This window comes from Tamandua tetradactyla, chromosome 8, assembly GCF_023851605.1.
Source record: "Tamandua tetradactyla isolate mTamTet1 chromosome 8, mTamTet1.pri, whole genome shotgun sequence".
NCBI classification, from domain to species: domain Eukaryota; kingdom Metazoa; phylum Chordata; class Mammalia; order Pilosa; family Myrmecophagidae; genus Tamandua; species Tamandua tetradactyla.
The window spans coordinates 31,215,604-31,233,481 of NC_135334.1; the positions used below are offsets into that span (position 1 = coordinate 31,215,604).

Sequence of the window (17,878 nt, forward strand, 5' to 3'; positions counted from 1 at the left end):
TTAAGAAAGAAGGAAAAATAATATTCTTGAAAAAATTATCTTTTTGTAGGTTATATTAATTAGAATTCCTCTTTGATTTTGGCACTGCAGAAAAAAGATTCAAAAATGTGCTTGAGTTCAACTCTAGAATCTGAATCTGTCAATCCTTACCTTTACCTCTCTACCAGGCTGTGTATAGGATGGATGAACCTGACTCAAAATAGTGAGAGACAGCATTTGAACCTTTAGCAATCATTCTTCCTTGCTATGTGTTGTTTGTAATTGAATTAAAACTTTTAGTAGGTTTTTCAGTATGCTTTACACTTTGTTATTTGAGATGTGTGGTATTTTAATCACAGGTTTTAATCCCTGTAGAAAATGTTAAAAAATTTTAGTAGAAGACCTTAAAAATGGAATAAAATGAGAGCTGTATGTTACTTTGAAGCCACATTATGAACTCTTTTAATTTTATTCTTTAGAAATTACAGTGAAATTAAAAATATATATAAAAAGATAATTGATCAAATATGCTTTCCTTTTCTTTAATAGAAAGAAGGTGACAACAGAATTCACAGAAGTAAAGAATTTTTAAAGAAGGAAACAGAAAGAGAAGGAAAATGCCGAAACCAGTAAGTATAATTTTTACTTTTGTAAAAACCAGTGATTGTAATTTTTACATTTGTCAATACTTATTTAAGGTATCAATAGCTCTAAGTTCTTTTTCGAACAAGGCAAGGTATTATGATAGAGTTTTTGGAAGAATAAGGCACTAATAGTTATTTATTTTAAATTAACATAGCTAGATAATAGTATCACTTTTCTTCACTGTGGGCCAGTGAAGAAAAGGTTTAGGTAACATTGTAGTTCAAATTAAAAGTCATGGGTTCTGGGTCATACGTCTTATATCTTATTTAACTGCCACTTTTTTTCTGGGTGACTATTGTTAGACTACATCATTCTCTCCAAATTTAATTTCTTCATATTACAGTAGGGATTTAGTTAGTCCCTTACTTGGAGGGTATGATGAGGAGTAAATGAACCTGGTACACATTCAGTACTCAGTAAATGGTAACTGTTTTTGTTAAGCAGGAGGAAATAATGAGTGCTTGGGAGAATCTATGCATGATTAATTTTTTCATAATTCCTAGCTTGGCTGTTGATATAATACTGATATTATATAGTTTAGATTTTTAAATTGAGTATATTTTTGATCACTTTACTTAGTTTTATAGAACACTTATAAAGTGTAAAAATGTGGGTAAAAAAAGTTCTAAAAAGTGGGCAAAAATTTTTAATAGATTCTTCACAAAAGAAGATATATTAATAGCCATTAACCACATGAAAAGATCCGCAGTATCTTTAGTTATCAGGGAAATGCAAATTAAACAATTTAATTTGCACAAATTAAAACTACAATGAGACACCACTTTTTATCCACTAGAAGGGCTAAAATTACAAAAAAAAATAAGATAATGCCAAGTGTCAGTAAGAGCATGGAGCAACTTAAACTTTAGTATATTGCTGGTAAAAATATGAACACTAATAGCTGCTTTCGAAAACCTTTTGCCAATGTAATTAAGTGGAGGACATTTCTTTAGTGTTCCTTAGAGTAAGAGCATTCAAAATTGTATAAACAATTGATTATCAGTTATGTTTGTTACTAATGCATTAAAAATTCTGAAAGGGAATATTTTAAGATTTTAAGATAGTAATAGTGATATGTTTTGTCTTTCTGCTTTATACTTTTTAGCTTAGGATATAATTAGCTTCCCCCTCTTCCCTCACCATCCCCTCCCTTGCAATAAAAAAAAAAGGGGGGGTCCATTTTTTTCAAAGTACAGAGCTTAGAGAAATTTAATTTGGTCTCTGTTGTACACTGATCTGTAGGCCCAGCTTTGTATTTAGTCGACATGTAATTTGGGTCAAATCACAACTTCTATAAATCTAATTTTGGATTCTTTAAAAAAATATTGATAAAAGTTCTTTAATTACCTCAAAAAATTATTGTTTCAAAAGTTCCTTTATAGTGCTTTTTCATTAAACATTGTATTTATAAGTAATAGTTTTATTTTTCAGAATGATATTTATGTTAGCATGTAATAGGCGTATTGTTATTTAAATGAATTAATATTTTAAAATTTTCTTTGTTTTAATTTCTAATGTGGAATAAGTTGATAAATGAAACCCATTTAAACCAAAGATTTTTGGGTAGCTAATAACTTTCGAGAGTGTAAAGGGATCCTAAGACCAAGAAGTTTGAGAACTTCTGGCTTTGGGCATTATTATAATCTTTCTAATTGATTATAAGCTACTGCCATGTCTGGATTGGGGGATCAAGCCAAGGAAAGTATGCTCACTATTTTGTTCTTATGCCCAGAAGTGGCTTACATGACTTCTTCTCATGTTCTGTTAGGGCTTAGTCTCATGGCCATACCTAATTGCAAGAGATTCTGAGAAAGTTCTCTTGCTTGGTTGACATGTGCCTAGCTTAATTCTTTGCAATTTTGGTGGTTAAACAAAAATCGTGATTGATTCAGGAAAAGCAGTTGCTAAATTGGACAACTATTCGTGGTTGAAAAAGTAAAAAACAAACCTTCTTATGTTAGGCATAGAAGGAAACCCACAGTAAGAGCCATTATTAATTTAAGAGTGACAGCACGCCTTTTAAAATCAGAAATAAGACAAAGGTGCTATTACACTATTACTGCTGCTATTCAACATCAAACAGGAAAATGTGTTGAGAAAGAAAAAGAAAAAGCTTAAGGACTGGGAAGGGAGAAAGAATAAACACTATTTGAAGATGTTAAGATTGTTTTTATCAGGGGTTGGCAAGTTGTGGCCCATAGACCAAATCCAGCCAGCCACTTGTTTTTGTATAGTGTACAAATTCAGAATAGGTTTTGCATTTTAGATGGTTGAAAATAACCAAAGAATATTTCATGACACCTGAAAATTATATGAAATTCAGATTTCGGTGTCCATGAAGTTTTATTAGAATACAGTGCATTCATGTGCTTATTGTCTAGGGCTGCTTTCCTACCGTGTCAGCTGGTTGAGTAGATGCAGCAGAGACTGGACTATATGGTCAGCAAAGCCTAAAATATTTACCGTTTAGTCCTTTATAGAAGAAGTTTGCCAGTCCCTGTTTAATAAACATATGTACAGGTCCATTATAACACTTGGTAAGGTAACTGGTAATAGGATCAGTATTAAAATCAATTGAATTTCTATATAGAAGCAAACACAAAACGATTTTTTAGATATACTTCACCAGATTCACAGCCCTTATATTTGAAACCCTGGAAGCTAGATGAGTTTCAGAATTCAGACATTTTTTATATTTTAGAAAGGTGAATATGCAGTATGTACACATACATTGTATCATGAAACGTCCATCAAAGTTTGGGACAGGGCCTTAAAATCATTATTTCTATATATTTATACAGTGTAAATATTTGTATGAAATGGGATAAATTGATTTTTAGATAGTTGCTCATCACCTCATGTCAGGCATTTGCTCAAAATTTACTAATAAACTTTAGTTTTCAATGCTTTTAGGATGTCATAATTGTGCATTTGGAGTGATGAATCTGTTTTTACAGTAGCTACATTAGCATAATGATCTGGGGGAAAATATCGAGGAAATGATTAATATGATTTTTGTGGAAAAATTATAAACCCATTTTTGATAGTTATTAAAGAGCACCTAAATTAATGCACAAAAGGTACCATAGTCAGTGATAGTAAACATCAAGATAGAAAAGATGTCATTTCTCACTCCAACATACTAATGAATTCAGTGTAGTTCCAATTTAAATGATAATGAATATGTGGTAGTTTGAAAAGTTTACAATTTTATACGGAACCAAGAACAAGAACAGAGAGCCAAATGTAGCCAAAACAGTTCTGAATAAAAATGAGGAGGACTTGCCCTACCAGATATCAAGACTTATTTAAAGGTAGAGTAATTAGAACAGTAAGATACTGGTGGAATTGGTAAACTGACTAGTGAATACACTTTATATATTTAGGCACTTGATTTATGATGAAACAGTCTTTGAGGAGTGAATGAACTAATCAGTTATGTTTGGGTTTGACGGCAGGGTAAGGAAGGATTTCTTAAATATGGCAAAAAATTAATACAAGTATGTAAATTGAAGAATTCAACTATGTTAAAATTAAAAATATTTGTTTATCATAAAGAAGGACACTGAAGAAAGAAGAAAGACAAGCTACAAACAGGGAGAATTTTTGTAATACAAATAACTGACAAAGGATTATTATCTAGAATATATAAAGACCTCGTACTAAGTAAATATTTAAGAAAAATACAAATAACCCAACAGAGAAATATGTAATTGACATGAACAGACATTTAACAAACTGGGAAACTGAATAGTCAGTAAATATTTGTAATCATGTTCTCTTGCTCCATAACTTATTTTTTTGTTACCACTAATTTAATGGTTTAAAACAACACCCATCAAAAGCAAAACAAAACAAAACAAAAACAAAGAATGTAGCCCCCCCCCCCCCAAAAAAGAAGAAAAAACAACATCCATTTGTTATTTCACAACTCCATTGGTAGGAAATTAGGATGGTGTGGCTAAGTCCTCTGCTCAGGGTTTTCCAAGGCTGAAATCAAAGTGTTGGCCAGCTGCATTCTTATCTGGTACATAGGATCTTCTTCCAAACTATTCCTGTTATTGGCAGCATTCATTTCCTTGTGAAACTGTTCTGTCCTCCTTTACTACTGAAGGATGACGTCCCGGTTCTATAGAAATGAGCATAGTAGCTTCTAATATTGTTACAAGGAATAAATGAGAATATGAAAAGCTCATAGCCTAGTTTCTAGTACATGGTAAGTATTTAATAGATGTTTTTAAATCAGGGCATCATAAGCTCTTTGTTTTTCAAATAGATTTGAGGTATCCTTTGATTAAAATAAACTTTATTACTTTAGTAAAATATATTAACTCTGACTTTGGAGTTGCTCTGTACTGCTTGCATAGTAATTTACTTTATTTTATAAATAAGATAAAATTATTTTCTCATTCCTAATAATTAGTAAGTACATTTTTTTTCCTACTGATTCTTCCTTTTGTTTTCATGACAGATTAATGTAAGAGTAACTACAATGGATGCTGAGCTGGAATTTGCTATTCAGCCCAATACAACAGGCAAACAACTTTTTGACCAGGTATCATTTAACCACATGAAGTATGCGCCTTTTTAATGCTATAGTGTGGATGCTATTGCATACTTCTTTTTTTGGTTTCCTATATCTTTACTGTTAATGCAGCAATGTAGCACATGCGAGTTTTCACAGTATCTGTTAGGATATTTGAACAACTATAAGGATATTCTTTATTCTTTTGCATTCCAAATTTGTTATGTTTAAAATGTGATTATTAAACAAGTATTTATTTATCATCTGCTGTACAAGTCATTGTAATGGTAACTAAAAGAGATACAAAGATAGTCTGCGTAGTCCTTGAATATATTCTCTAGTAAATTTGATAGTATTAAAATTTAATCCTGATTCAATCTTGTCGAGGCGGCTGTTTCTTTTAATCCTAATTTAGCCCTATAGGTTGGAAATTTTTGATTAGATCATCTTCAGAGAGATACGGTGTGCCTGCTTGTAGGTGTGACCTTTGATTAGGTGGAGAGGTGACTCCACGCATTCCAGATGGTTCTTGATTAGTTTACTGGAGTCCTTTAAACAGAGGAAACATTTTGGAGAGAGTTCAGAGCCAACAGAGCCCAGAGCTGACACAGATGCCAACACTTGAGAAACAGAGACATAGATGTTTGGAGATGCTTGGAGCACAGCAGATGTCACTATGGGATGTTAAGCAAGCCAGAACCTGGAGAGAACCAAGGGAAGCCAAGAGATGAAAGCCAGCCCCAGAGAAGTGAAGTGAGGAACCCCCACAGTTACAGAGGCTGAAAGCAATGGAGCCTGGAGTGAGGGGCCAACAGATGCCAGCCACATGACTACCCAGCTGACAGAGGTGTTCCTGACCCATCATCAACCTTCCTTGAATTAAGGTTTCTTTCCATGAATGCCTTAGTTTGGACATTTTTATAGGCTTAGAACTATAAAGTTGTAACTCATTAAATTCCCCTTTTTAAAAGCCATTCCAATTTGGGTATATTGCATTCTGTAAGCTTGCAAACTAACACATGAATCATAACCAAAAAAAAAGCCCCGATGAATTAAAAGTGGAACTTAGTTGTATTTTGAAACAAAAAAATAAATAAATAAATAAAATAATCAGTCAGGTTGCATCACTGCCAGAGGAAGGGTATAACTAAACTGCCCTATGTATTTAGAAGCAGAAATATCACTCCACTTGGAAAACATATATCAGGAGGCTTTTGATTTGTATCTTGAAGTATGGATGAAATTTTAATAATTGGAAATGTTAGGAAGTTGTCTTTGCTGGTAGATGGTACAGAGGAAACAAAGACTCAGAGGCAAGCATGTTTAGGGAGTAATACTTGGTTAAAATAGAAACCTGGATCTAGCATCTTGGAGATTATGATATGTTAATTCAGCAAAAATTTTGATACCTGGGGTTAAAAAAATATATGAGGCATTGTTCTTCTAAATGAACCCATGAAGTAGGTTGAGGGGGGTGGCGAGGAAGCAGACACATAGACAAGTAATAGTGTGATGATTGTTATGGCAGTTCAGAGGCGGGGCATCTTATTTTCTCTAGTTGGAAATGGAGGTTAATAGGGAAAGCATCCTTGGGCAGGTGATCACCAAGCAAAAATTTTAAACCATGAGAAGGCATTAGCCAGGTAAGGAGGTAGCAGAATGGGTAGAAATTCTAGACAGAGAGCATAGTGGGAGCAAAGGCACAGAGACTTGTAGGCTATAAGTAGGCTATTAATGTCATAGGCTCATAATAGCATGGCTAGTCAGGGGTTAAAACATGGAGTGTCATTTATGTCATGCTAAGGAACTTAGACTCCTGATCCCGTCTTCCCTTTTCATTCTTTTTAAATTTTTTATTAATTAAAAAAAAATTACAAGGAAGAAACACAAACATTCTTAATATATGCTCATTCCATTCTACATATATAATCAGTAATTCACAATATCATCACATAGTTGCATATTCATTATCATGGTCATTTCTTAGAACATTTGCATCAATTCAGAAAAAGAAATAAAAAGAAAACAGAAAAATAAAATGAAAACAGAAAAAAAATTTTTATATACCATACCATGTTCTACTCGTCTGTTGACAAGGTAGATAAAAGGAGCATCAGACACAAGGTTTTCGCAATCACACAGTCACATTGTGAAAGTTATATCATTATGCAATCATCATCAAGAAACATGGCTACTGAAACACAGCTCTACATTTTCAGGCAGTTCCGTCCAGGCTCTCTATTACATCTTTGATAACAAGGTGATATCTACTTAATGCGTAAGAATAATCTCCAGGATAACTTCTCGACTCTGGAATCTCTCAGCCATTGACACTTTGTCTCACTTCACTCATCCCCCTTTTGGTCAAGAATGTTTTCTCAATCCCTTGATGCTGGGTCTCAGCTCATTCTAGAGTTTTTCTCAACCCCTTGATGCCGAGTCTCAGCTCATTCTGGGATTTCTGTCCATGTTGCCAGGAAGGTCCACATCCCTGGGAGTCATGTTCCACATAGACAGGGGGAGGGTGGTGAGTTTACTTGTTGTGTTGACTGGAGAGAAAGGCCACATCTGAGCAACAAAAGACGTTCTCTTTGGGGGTGACTCTTAGGCCTAATTTTAAGTAGGCTTGACCTATCCTTTGTGGGGTTAAGTTTCATATGAACAAACCCCAAGACTGGGGGCTCAGCCTGTAGCTTTGGTTGTCCACACTGCTTGTGAGAATATCAAGAATTCAAGTTGGGGGAGGTTGAATTTTCCCCTGTTCTCATCATTCGCTGGCTTGTGTACCCTGTGTCTCATGGCTACATAGTTTTCTGCTCTCTCAAAAATCTCCCTCGGGTGGGCCACAGTGGCTCAGCAGGCAAGGACGCTTGCCTGCCATGCCAGAAGACCTGGGTTTGATTCCCGGTGCCTGCCCATGTGAAAAAAAAAATCGCCCTCATTCTCCAAAATGTTTACTGTTTTATAGGACTCCCCAAAGTAATCAAGACCCACCCAAATGGGTGGAGACATGCCTCCACTTAATTCAGCTTAGCAACCGCTCTTGATGAAATCACATCTCCAGGGAGATGATCTGATTACAGCTTCAAATATACAATACTGAATAGGGATTAGAAGAAACAGCTGCTTTTATAAAATGCGATTAGGATGAAAACATGGCTTTACTAGGGTGCATACATCATTTCAAAACAGCACACTGATGAAATAAAATTTAAAAATTCCTGGAAATTATTTCTTCTTTTGACAAGTGGTATTTTTAATCTCCTGATTAGGTAATTAATGAACTTTAAAGCCTTGATTAAGTCTTTTTGGAGGCTGAAAGGTAGTTTTTTGTTTTTTTTCCCCAAATTTTAAAAGGAAAATCATTAATAGCTACATGTACCATACTTTATTGATACTTTACCTTGTGAACTAATAACCACTTATGTTGATTTTTCTAATTCTCCTATTTATAATATACAGTCTCTCATTTGAATAAAAAATATGAATGGAGTTGCATTGTTGTAGTTCATAGAAACAAAAATTGAAATGTTATTTATAGTGAGCAAAATGATGTGCAGTGTCTGCCAATGCTAAAAAAAAAGAAAATTTCATGTAGCTAGAAACTGATCAGTAGGTGGGTCTTTTTTGTATTAGATTCTGATAAATAAAATTAAAAAAATTTTTTTTGATTGAACAGAATTGCCTTAAGTTGGATACCAGGAAAAATGAAATCTCATTTATTGAAGTGCAGTAAAGTGTAGTAGTTTAAAATTGGGTGCTCTGGAGCCACACTGCTTGCAATAGAGTCCCAGCTGTAGTTACTGGAATTTGGGCATATTTCTCTCTTTTTGCCTTATTTTTCTCATCTGTGCAATGATGTTTATAACTTTACTCAGAGGGTTGTTGTTAGAATTAAATGAAAATCCATGTAAATTATACAGGGTAGAGCAGTGTTTCATATAAAGTTACATATATATGTATACATAAATTGTATTTATCTATCACTGTATATATATCAATATGTATATCATATTGTACATTTATCATATTGTAATGAAGATCTAGATTAATGTTATCTGGTTATGGGCTGTCTCAGCAATTCTTTAATCACTGTTGTTTCCTGGCAACTTCCCTTGAACCTGCAAGGATCTGAAAACAGACTTCACTTTTGATATAATGAGTATAAGTAGATGTTTTAGTTTCCTAAGCTGCTTAAAGAAGAAACCATGATATGGGTTGACTTAACAGTGGGAATTTCTTACCTTATAGTTTTGAGACTGAGAAAAATGTCCAATTCAGGGTATCATCAAGGTGATGCTTTCTTTCCAAAGACTGGCATTCTTTGCGAAGTGTCATATGTCTGTCTGTCTCTCTGTCTCTCTCCATCTCATTTATAATGGACTTCAGTAAGAGGATTAAGACCCACCCTGGGCCATTCATGCCTTAACTGAATTAACCTTACCAAAAAGTTCTACCTACAGGAGGTTTACACCCACAGGAATGGATAAGCTTTTAAGAACATGATTTTCTCAACCCCAAAAAGACATGTTCTTTATATATGCAGAATACATTCTTCCCACCACAATATCACAAAGGCCTTAAGTCATTTTAGTAACAATGCTGAGTACAAACAAAGTCTCATCAAAATTGATTATACATGTGCTCTATTTTGGGACACAATTCTCCTCTTATCTGTGGACTTCTGAAACTTAGAGAACAAATTATCTGCTTCTAGTATACAAAGGAGAGACAAACATAGGATAAATAGTCACATTCTTCTAGGGAGAAATTAGAAGGAGAACAGGGGGTCATGTGTCCAAAACAATTCCTAATCCCTGCAGGGCATACTCCATTAGATTTAAGGTCTAGGTAATCACATCTAAAATGAAATTTTGTCCTCTAGGCCTAATAGAGCAGCAGCCTCACCTTTTCCAGGTTCTTGTGTAGTGGCCATACTCTCCCTGAATATTGAGGTGCTGCTTTCAAATACTGTTGTGAGGGTTCCAACCTTGTCAGACATGACATGGCGGCCAGACTTTAGGCTGTAACCTTGTTAAACATTGGGGTGGCGCCCAGACTCTCTGCAATTCCTCAGGCATTTAAAAAAACTGGGATGATAACACTTTCCCTGAAACAGTGCAGGAGGCCCACCCTCTCCAAATTCTGGGGCATACCTTTGCACACACGAGTGGCTGTGCTCTCTTGGCCCAAGAAAGTGTTCACTCCAGACTTCAGTTTCTATGTTTCAGCTTTTGAATTCATTTTTCCTTTAGGCTGTCCCTTTTCATACAGATGTAGCAGAAAAAAACTTGTTGGTTTTGCGTGTAGTACCTGTGGCCCAAACCGTCAGACAAAAAAGAACTTACACATCCTTTCTGGATTACTGTATTTCTGTTGTTGACTTGCACTGAAATGGCTGCCTGGATCCATGTTCAGTTAAGCCCTCACACGAGCCACAGAAAACTGTGGGAACTTGCTTTGTCGAAGCTCAGAATTTTCCAGAGCATCAGTTTCCAGTTTCTTTGTACCCAAGAGTGCAGTTTTTAGTTTATCCCTTTCACTCCCATTTTATTATAAACTGTAAGGAGAAACTGGCCTTTACTTTTTTCCACATTTAGTTTGGAAATCTCCCAGCTAAATATCCAAGCTCGTCACTTTCCAATTTTGTCTTCTGTCTGACATCAGGATTCAGTTTTGCCAAGTTTTCTGCCACTTTAAAGCAAGGGTCACCTTTCTTCTTGTTTGCAGTGACACATTCATTATTTCTGTTTAAGGCCTCATCAGAAGTACTTTTAGTATCCATATTTTTACCAGCAGTCTCTTAAAAGCACTCTGTTCTATCAAGTATCTTACATTTCTTCCAGCCTCTATCTATTATCCAATTACAAAAGCATTTCTACATTTTGTAATTTGCAATGGCAACACCCTATTCCCAGTACCAAAATCTGTTTTGGTTTTCTAGACTGCTTATAGATACCATGAAATGGGTTGGCTTGAACGGTGGGAATTTATTAGGTTACAGTTTGAGACCAAGAAAATGTCCAGATCAAGGCATGAAGGTGATCCTTGGCTCCTCTGCCACATGGCAAAGCATATGACAGTATTTGCTGGTGTTTTCCTTCTCTTCCAGGTTTTGGGTCTCTACTTTCAGCTTCTTGCTTTTGTGGCTTTCTCTCTTTTTGTTTGAATTTCATTCTCTTATAAAGGACTCCAGTAAGAAGATTAAGACCCATCCTGATTGAGGTGGGTCACATTTTAACCAAAGTAGCCTCATCAAAAGATCCTACTTACGATAGGTTTATACTCACAGGAACGGATTAAGTTTAAGAACATGATTTTGGGAAACATTACAGTTCTAAACTACCACATTAGGATCAGGGACAGGCCAAGAACAAATCCAGAGATAGGGTTTCTCTCAAGTGAGGGTACATAGCTATATGAGTCTGTGTATAGTATAGCCCCAATTCTTATCCTGGTGTTAGCTTGAGGCCAGTTGCTGCATGTAGGGAAGCTCTGCTTGAGTGTTTCAAGTTCTTTGGTTTATTCCCTGCTGACTCTTCTTTTATTAGCCTTCTCTCCAGCTTCTTTTTGTGGGATTAAAGTAGGAAGTATTCATCCCCCCAGGAAGTACTAAAGGTGATCTAGTAGAGTGCAAGAAAAAATATTTTTAAATCCTTATAAGTTTATCTCTCATTTTCCAAGTTCTTTTTTACTCTATGCTTAATAATATACACAATATATTAGCATGATGGTACATGTGTATAACTTAAAAATAAATATGCATGCATTACAGTTACATGCCCCATCATTTTTTACTTATAAAGGCATTTGATCAGAAGTTTTTGAGAACATTACAGTGGAAGTAGAGAAAGAGCCATTGGGGAAATGGGGGTTGTTAGGGAATTTCACAACTGACCTCTGTTTTCCCTACTGCTGTTGAGGGATGTGTGAGGGCTGTGAGTGTAAAGGGAGGGAAAGTAAACTGAAAAGTTCAGTTTGCTATCTTGAAACCAGAAACCTAGAATGTTTTTAGAGTATGAAAAAAAACGAACCATGAATGTTTATCACTTAACAGCTAACGTTGAATAATTTTATAAAGCTTTAAAATGTTAATAAATTCTCACTTCCCCTGGCTCATTTTCATGCATTTATTTGACATACAGATTTTTTTTTTTAAGTATATGCTTTTATTAAATGTGGGTCCAGTGTTGGGTGTGGATCCTAGCTCTACCACTTTATGTATTTAGTACTTACCACAGGCCAAGCATTCTGTTAGATGGTATGCATATTAAGATAAAACAGTAATCTCTGTCCTTAAGTTTTGTATAGTTGAGGAGAGTAGACATGCAACTAACAACTTAGTATGGTAACTATGTATGATAGTATTCTAATAGAAATAAAGATAAAAACCATGGAAACAGGGTGAGCCATGGTGGCTCAGCAGGCAGAGTTCCCACCTGCCATGCCAGAGACCTGGGTTTGATTTCCAGTGCCTGCCCATGCAAAAACAAACTGGAAGCATCAGAGAGCAGGTCATTTTATTCAGAAGATAGCAGAGGCTTCATTCACAGAAGCCATGTTAGTTGAGCTGGGTCTTGAGATAAATTATTTAACAGGTAGTAAAAGTACAGAAGAAAATTCTAGGCAGAGGAAATAATAAGCAAAGATATGGAAGGATGAAATTTATGACATGTTCCAAGAATGGTTTCCCACTTAATGAGGACATAATATATAGTGGTGAGTGAAAAAAGATGGGAAGTAGGAATGAAATCACCAGAATGAAATCATCTAGGGCATGACATTTAAATATGCTCACAGACTCTTTCCTCATCAGTAAAGGTATGCTTTCTGCCCTACCTACCCTAGAGGATTGTTGTGGTGGTAAATTGAAATAGGAAGGTGGAGTTATAACAATTGTTTGTCTTTTTCTGAAACTGTCCATGTTTATTGAGATCATGACGGGGGACGAGAAGGAAAAGGAGGGTGTGTCAAAAAGTAGATCAAGCTGGAAGATTGAACTGGCACTACAAAACTGAATTCAGTGAACCTGAATTTAAATTTTCAGGAATGTTCTTTTAATAAGTTAAATTTGGGAAAATATATTTCCTGTGGCAAAGGAATGTATTTTTGTTCTCCTTTTGAAGTTTAGTATCTTCTGGTTATTTTGTGAATGCTGAATTAAAACTTGACTTTTTTTTAAAGGTGGTGAAAACAGTTGGTTTGCGCGAGGTCTGGTTTTTTGGGCTGCAGTATGTGGACAGCAAAGGTTATTCTACTTGGCTTAAACTAAACAAAAAGGTAAATTATGTATGATAATATTAAATAAATAGTTAATTTAAAATTATTATGAAGTTGTGCTGGAAGCTAAAGATATGACTGAATCCAAGCCTGTTCTTGGAATTATCTTTGTTTTAATTGTTAAGAAGTACTGTACTTTTTTTTTTATTGTAAAATCTTAACAAACAAACATATAAACATTCTTAGCATACAAACATTCCATACATGGTGTACAATCAGTGACTCACAATATCATCACATAGTTGTGTATTCATCACTATCACCATTTTTTTGAACATTTGCATCACTCCAGCAAAAGAAATACAAAATTTCAAAAGAGTGAACCCCAAGATTGAGGGCTTGGCCCATTGATTTGGTTGTGGGAATATCAGAAATTCTCCAGAAGTTGAATATTTCCCCCTTTCTCCCCATTCCCCTAAGAAGAAGTTTCATGCCTTTTAATTCAATTAGACACCATCATCTTTTCATCTTAAAACAATATGTTTTTCCTATTTGAAAACTTAGCATTTAAGAAATATTTTAAAGCAGGTATTACATGTGGTGTAAAGTGCTTTGATCCTGTTTTAAACAGCTGCATGATAATTTGCCAAGAATGTGAAGATAAGCTGTTATTTTGGTTATTAGATAGGATTTGTGAGTTAAAGGTCATGTTTGTGAAATTTAGCTTAGAATCTTTTTTCTTACATATATTTTTTACAAAATTAGAGTTTTAGAGTATACAATCTTATTTATAGATTTAGAATTTTAGTTATACTTCACAGCCCACTTTCTTCCAAAAGAGTTTGAGATGATTGGGTTCAGTTATTGTGAAACTGATTCTTGTTAATTATACTTGAAACTACTGTTCTAGGTGACACAGCAAGATGTAAAAAAAGAGAATCCTTTACAGTTCAAGTTTAGAGCTAAATTTTTTCCTGAAGATGTTTCTGAGGAGTTAATTCAAGAAATAACCCAGAGACTTTTCTTCTTGCAAGTTAAAGAAGCCATCTTAAATGATGATATATATTGCCCACCAGAAACTGCAGTTCTTTTGGCTTCCTATGCTGTCCAAGCCAAGTATGGAGATTATAATAAAGAGATTCATAAGCCAGGCTACCTGACTAATGATAGACTCCTACCCCAACGGTAAGTGAAGCATATCTTTATGTTGTATTCTCTGAAGAATTATATTCCAGAACTTTGTAAATAGAACTTTTTTTATTGAAAGATTTTGTCTATTGGATCAGGGAGTATACCTTTTAAAATCAATGACTCCAACTGCTAATTAGATTCATATAGGCTTATAATTATCTAAACTTCCTACCTCATCTTTTATTCCCATAAGATGAACAATAAATGGAGGCAGTGATAACTTGGACTTGAGAAGATGTGACTATTGCTGCGTAGTAAAAATTCTAATACAGACGGTTAGGTGTTTGCTAAATGCTTTTAAGACTAAAAACTGGCAGGCTATGCTTCATCCCTAGGATTATGTTTCTTACTTTTTATTAAGGCTTTTTTACCTAGATTTCCAAATTCCTAGTCTTATGCTCTACTCTTATCTACAGTTTATTGCTATCTTATAACAAATATTTTAAAATAGTATGGCTTAGGAATAAATCATTAGACAGAAGACATGAACTTGAATACGGGTTCTACTCTTAACTAGTTATGTGATAGAGATAACCTGAAATCCCTGGGCCTCAGTATCTAAATTTGCAAAATGGGGATAATTTGGCTATGCTGCAGTTTATGATTATAGTTTATGAACTAAATTGTTTACAGTTTTAACTGTTAAGGGTGATGCAAGTGTTAGTTGATCATGTTATTTATAAAATAACCTAGAAATATGAAATCAGATATTACTTCTAAAATCTTACATGGCCCTGTTATATTTTGAGATCTTTCTTTTAGAATCCAGGGAGAGGTAGTACTGTCCAAATTCCTGAATTTTATATTTCCACTTAAATGCAAAACTGTGTATTATTATTAAGATTCAGTTTTGCACCACTTCTGCATAGAACTTAAGCTGTTTGCTGTACTTTGTTTTACATAGATACTAAATGTGAAGAAAGGCAGAACTATTTTGTGCAGACTTAATTTCCTTTGGGTGTAAGCATTAGCGCTTTTGGCTAATAAGCCATATTGATATATACTTTATAAGGTACTATTAACCTAAAAATTTGATTGTGTTGTACTGTTAGGCCCTTTAATAATACGGCAGTAATAATATTCTTAGGAGGTAGAGTGATGCGTGTTATTTACTAAAAGAATCAGGAATATGAGACATTTCTGAGTCTGATTTATGCTTTTCTGGTTTTGGTTTAGTCTTTGGTCACAGATGTTTTAAGTATTAAATTGAGTAATTGATAACTTGTACAGTTGAATTTCATTTCAAATAAGGATTAGTTTTTAGTTTTAATTGAGGTATAACTTCTTTTTTAACATTTTTCTGGTGAAATGCAACATATATACAAAAACAGTAAGTTTCAAACTACATTTTAACAAGTAGTTATAGAACAGATTTTAAATTGTGGGTTACAGTTCCATGATTTTAGATTTTTCCTTCTAGCTGCTCCAAGATTCTGAAGTCTTAAAAAGAAATATCAGTATGATGATTTAGAGGTCATACTTGTTTGTTAAAACCTAACTTCTTTGTTACAGGTCCTTCTTCTCCTTTGAGCCTTCTCCCTTAGGGGCACTTGGGTTATGCCCATTCTAACTTTTATCATGTTGTAAAGGGGTGTCAACAGTATGGAATAGGGGGATGGAACAGGTTGATGTTCTTGTAGAGACTGGCAGCTCTGGGTTTCAGGACTAATCTGGCGTAGGATTCATCTGAAGGTTTTAGGTTTCTGAAAGGTAAATTTAGTATGTGAAAAAGAAAATTCTAGTTCAGTGGTAGAATTCTTTTCATGCAGGAGACCCACTCGATTTCAGGCCAGTGCACTCCTTACACCCCTGTTGAATTTTTTTTTCTTCCATGATCCCTTTTGTTGTTACATTTCTTTTCCCGTTTTTGGTCAAGAAGACATCATCAATCCCATGTTTCAGGGCCAGTTTCATCCCTAGGAGTCATGTCCCATATTCCAGGGAGACTCGTACCTCTAGACATAATGTCCCATGTAGGCGGAAGGGTAATGATTTTCCTTGCAGAGTTGGGCTTCAAGAGAGAAAACATCTGAGCAACAAAAAAAGGTTCTACAAAAGCAACTCTTAGGTATAATTAGAGGTAGGTTTAACTTCTTCACTACAAAAATAAGTTTCATAAGAACAAGTTCAAGATCAGGGATGGCCTATTAATTTGGGAGTCCATAGTGTTTGAGAGAGTATCAGCGACTTCCAGGTGGGACACCTTAATAGTTCCCCTTTTTTCTCCAGTCCCTCTTAGTCCCACCAGTATGTCCAATGTACTCTATGATGTATCTGGGTCTTATGTTAAGCTATGCAGAGTTATAAGCCCTCATTCCCATTCTGGGCTCCATGTGTTTGGGTTGTTTAAATGATCTGTTAAAATTAAGAACACAGATTATCAGGAGATGGAAATAGGGTAGAGATTAGGCATTTGGTGCTGAAGGAACACAGATTGTCTAACAAGACTGATTGTAAAAATTCAGAAATGGATAGCACAGCATTACCTGATGGTAGCACAATAATATATGTATACTGAATGAGGCTGAATGTGAGTATAGTTGAGAGAGAAGGGCTGGGGGCACATATGAAACCAGTAGGAAAGATAGAGGATAAAGACTAAGAAGATATATTTTAGGAATGCCTACAGTGGACAATGATGGTGATTAAATGTACAAATATGAAAATCTTTTTGCTTGAGGGAGAACAAATGAATGTCAACTTTGCAAGGTGTTGAAAATGGGTAGTATACAAGAAAAAAGTACAATAATTGTAAGCTAGGGTCTGTAGTCAACAGGAACATTGTAATATGATTCCACTGAATGTAACAAAGGCATTATGCCCAAAACTGGAAGTGAGCTAGCTGGGGTATGAGGAAGGGGTATGAATTCTTTGTGGGAGAAAAATAAATGTCTTCATATAGATTATGGTGGCGAAAGCACGTCTATTTACTTAGGTTGGATTGTATGAATGTGCGAATAGAACTGTTTAAAAGCGAACAGAGGGAAGCAGGCACTAGAGAAAATGTGGAAAAGGAGATGTACCTGTTCACCATTGGTAGGGAAACTGAGAAGTGCAGCCTCTTCTGAGGGCAGTGTGGTGGTTCCACAGGAGGATATGGATGGGGTTGCCATATGATCCTGCAACCTCATTGCTAGATATATACCTGGAGGAACTGAGAGTGGGACACAAATGGACATTTGCACATTGGTCTTTATGATGGCAGTGTTGCTGATTCTCAATGGGTGGTAGTGGCCTAAGGGCATAATGCTTGAGACAAGGAAGAGAGAACTGTGTTGTATACATACAATGGACTACTGAGCTGGCTGCAAGAAGAAA

The 17,878-nt window shown here is 35.1% G+C and overlaps 1 protein-coding gene across 3 annotated transcripts in view; it reads left to right on the top strand.

Annotated features, from left to right (window-relative positions):
- RDX (radixin) overlaps nucleotides 1–17,878 on the top strand; it is a 149,956-nt gene that overhangs the window by 63,961 nt on the left and 68,117 nt on the right. For all 3 annotated transcript variants that reach the window (XM_077113027.1, XM_077113030.1, XM_077113026.1), the window contains exons 2-5: nucleotides 529–608; nucleotides 5,096–5,179; nucleotides 13,334–13,429; nucleotides 14,280–14,554. In XM_077113027.1, coding sequence (XP_076969142.1) covers nucleotides 597–608; nucleotides 5,096–5,179; nucleotides 13,334–13,429; nucleotides 14,280–14,554 — 467 coding nt within the window. In that variant the 5' untranslated portion in view covers nucleotides 529–596. The remainder of the gene's footprint in view (nucleotides 1–528; nucleotides 609–5,095; nucleotides 5,180–13,333; nucleotides 13,430–14,279; nucleotides 14,555–17,878) is intronic.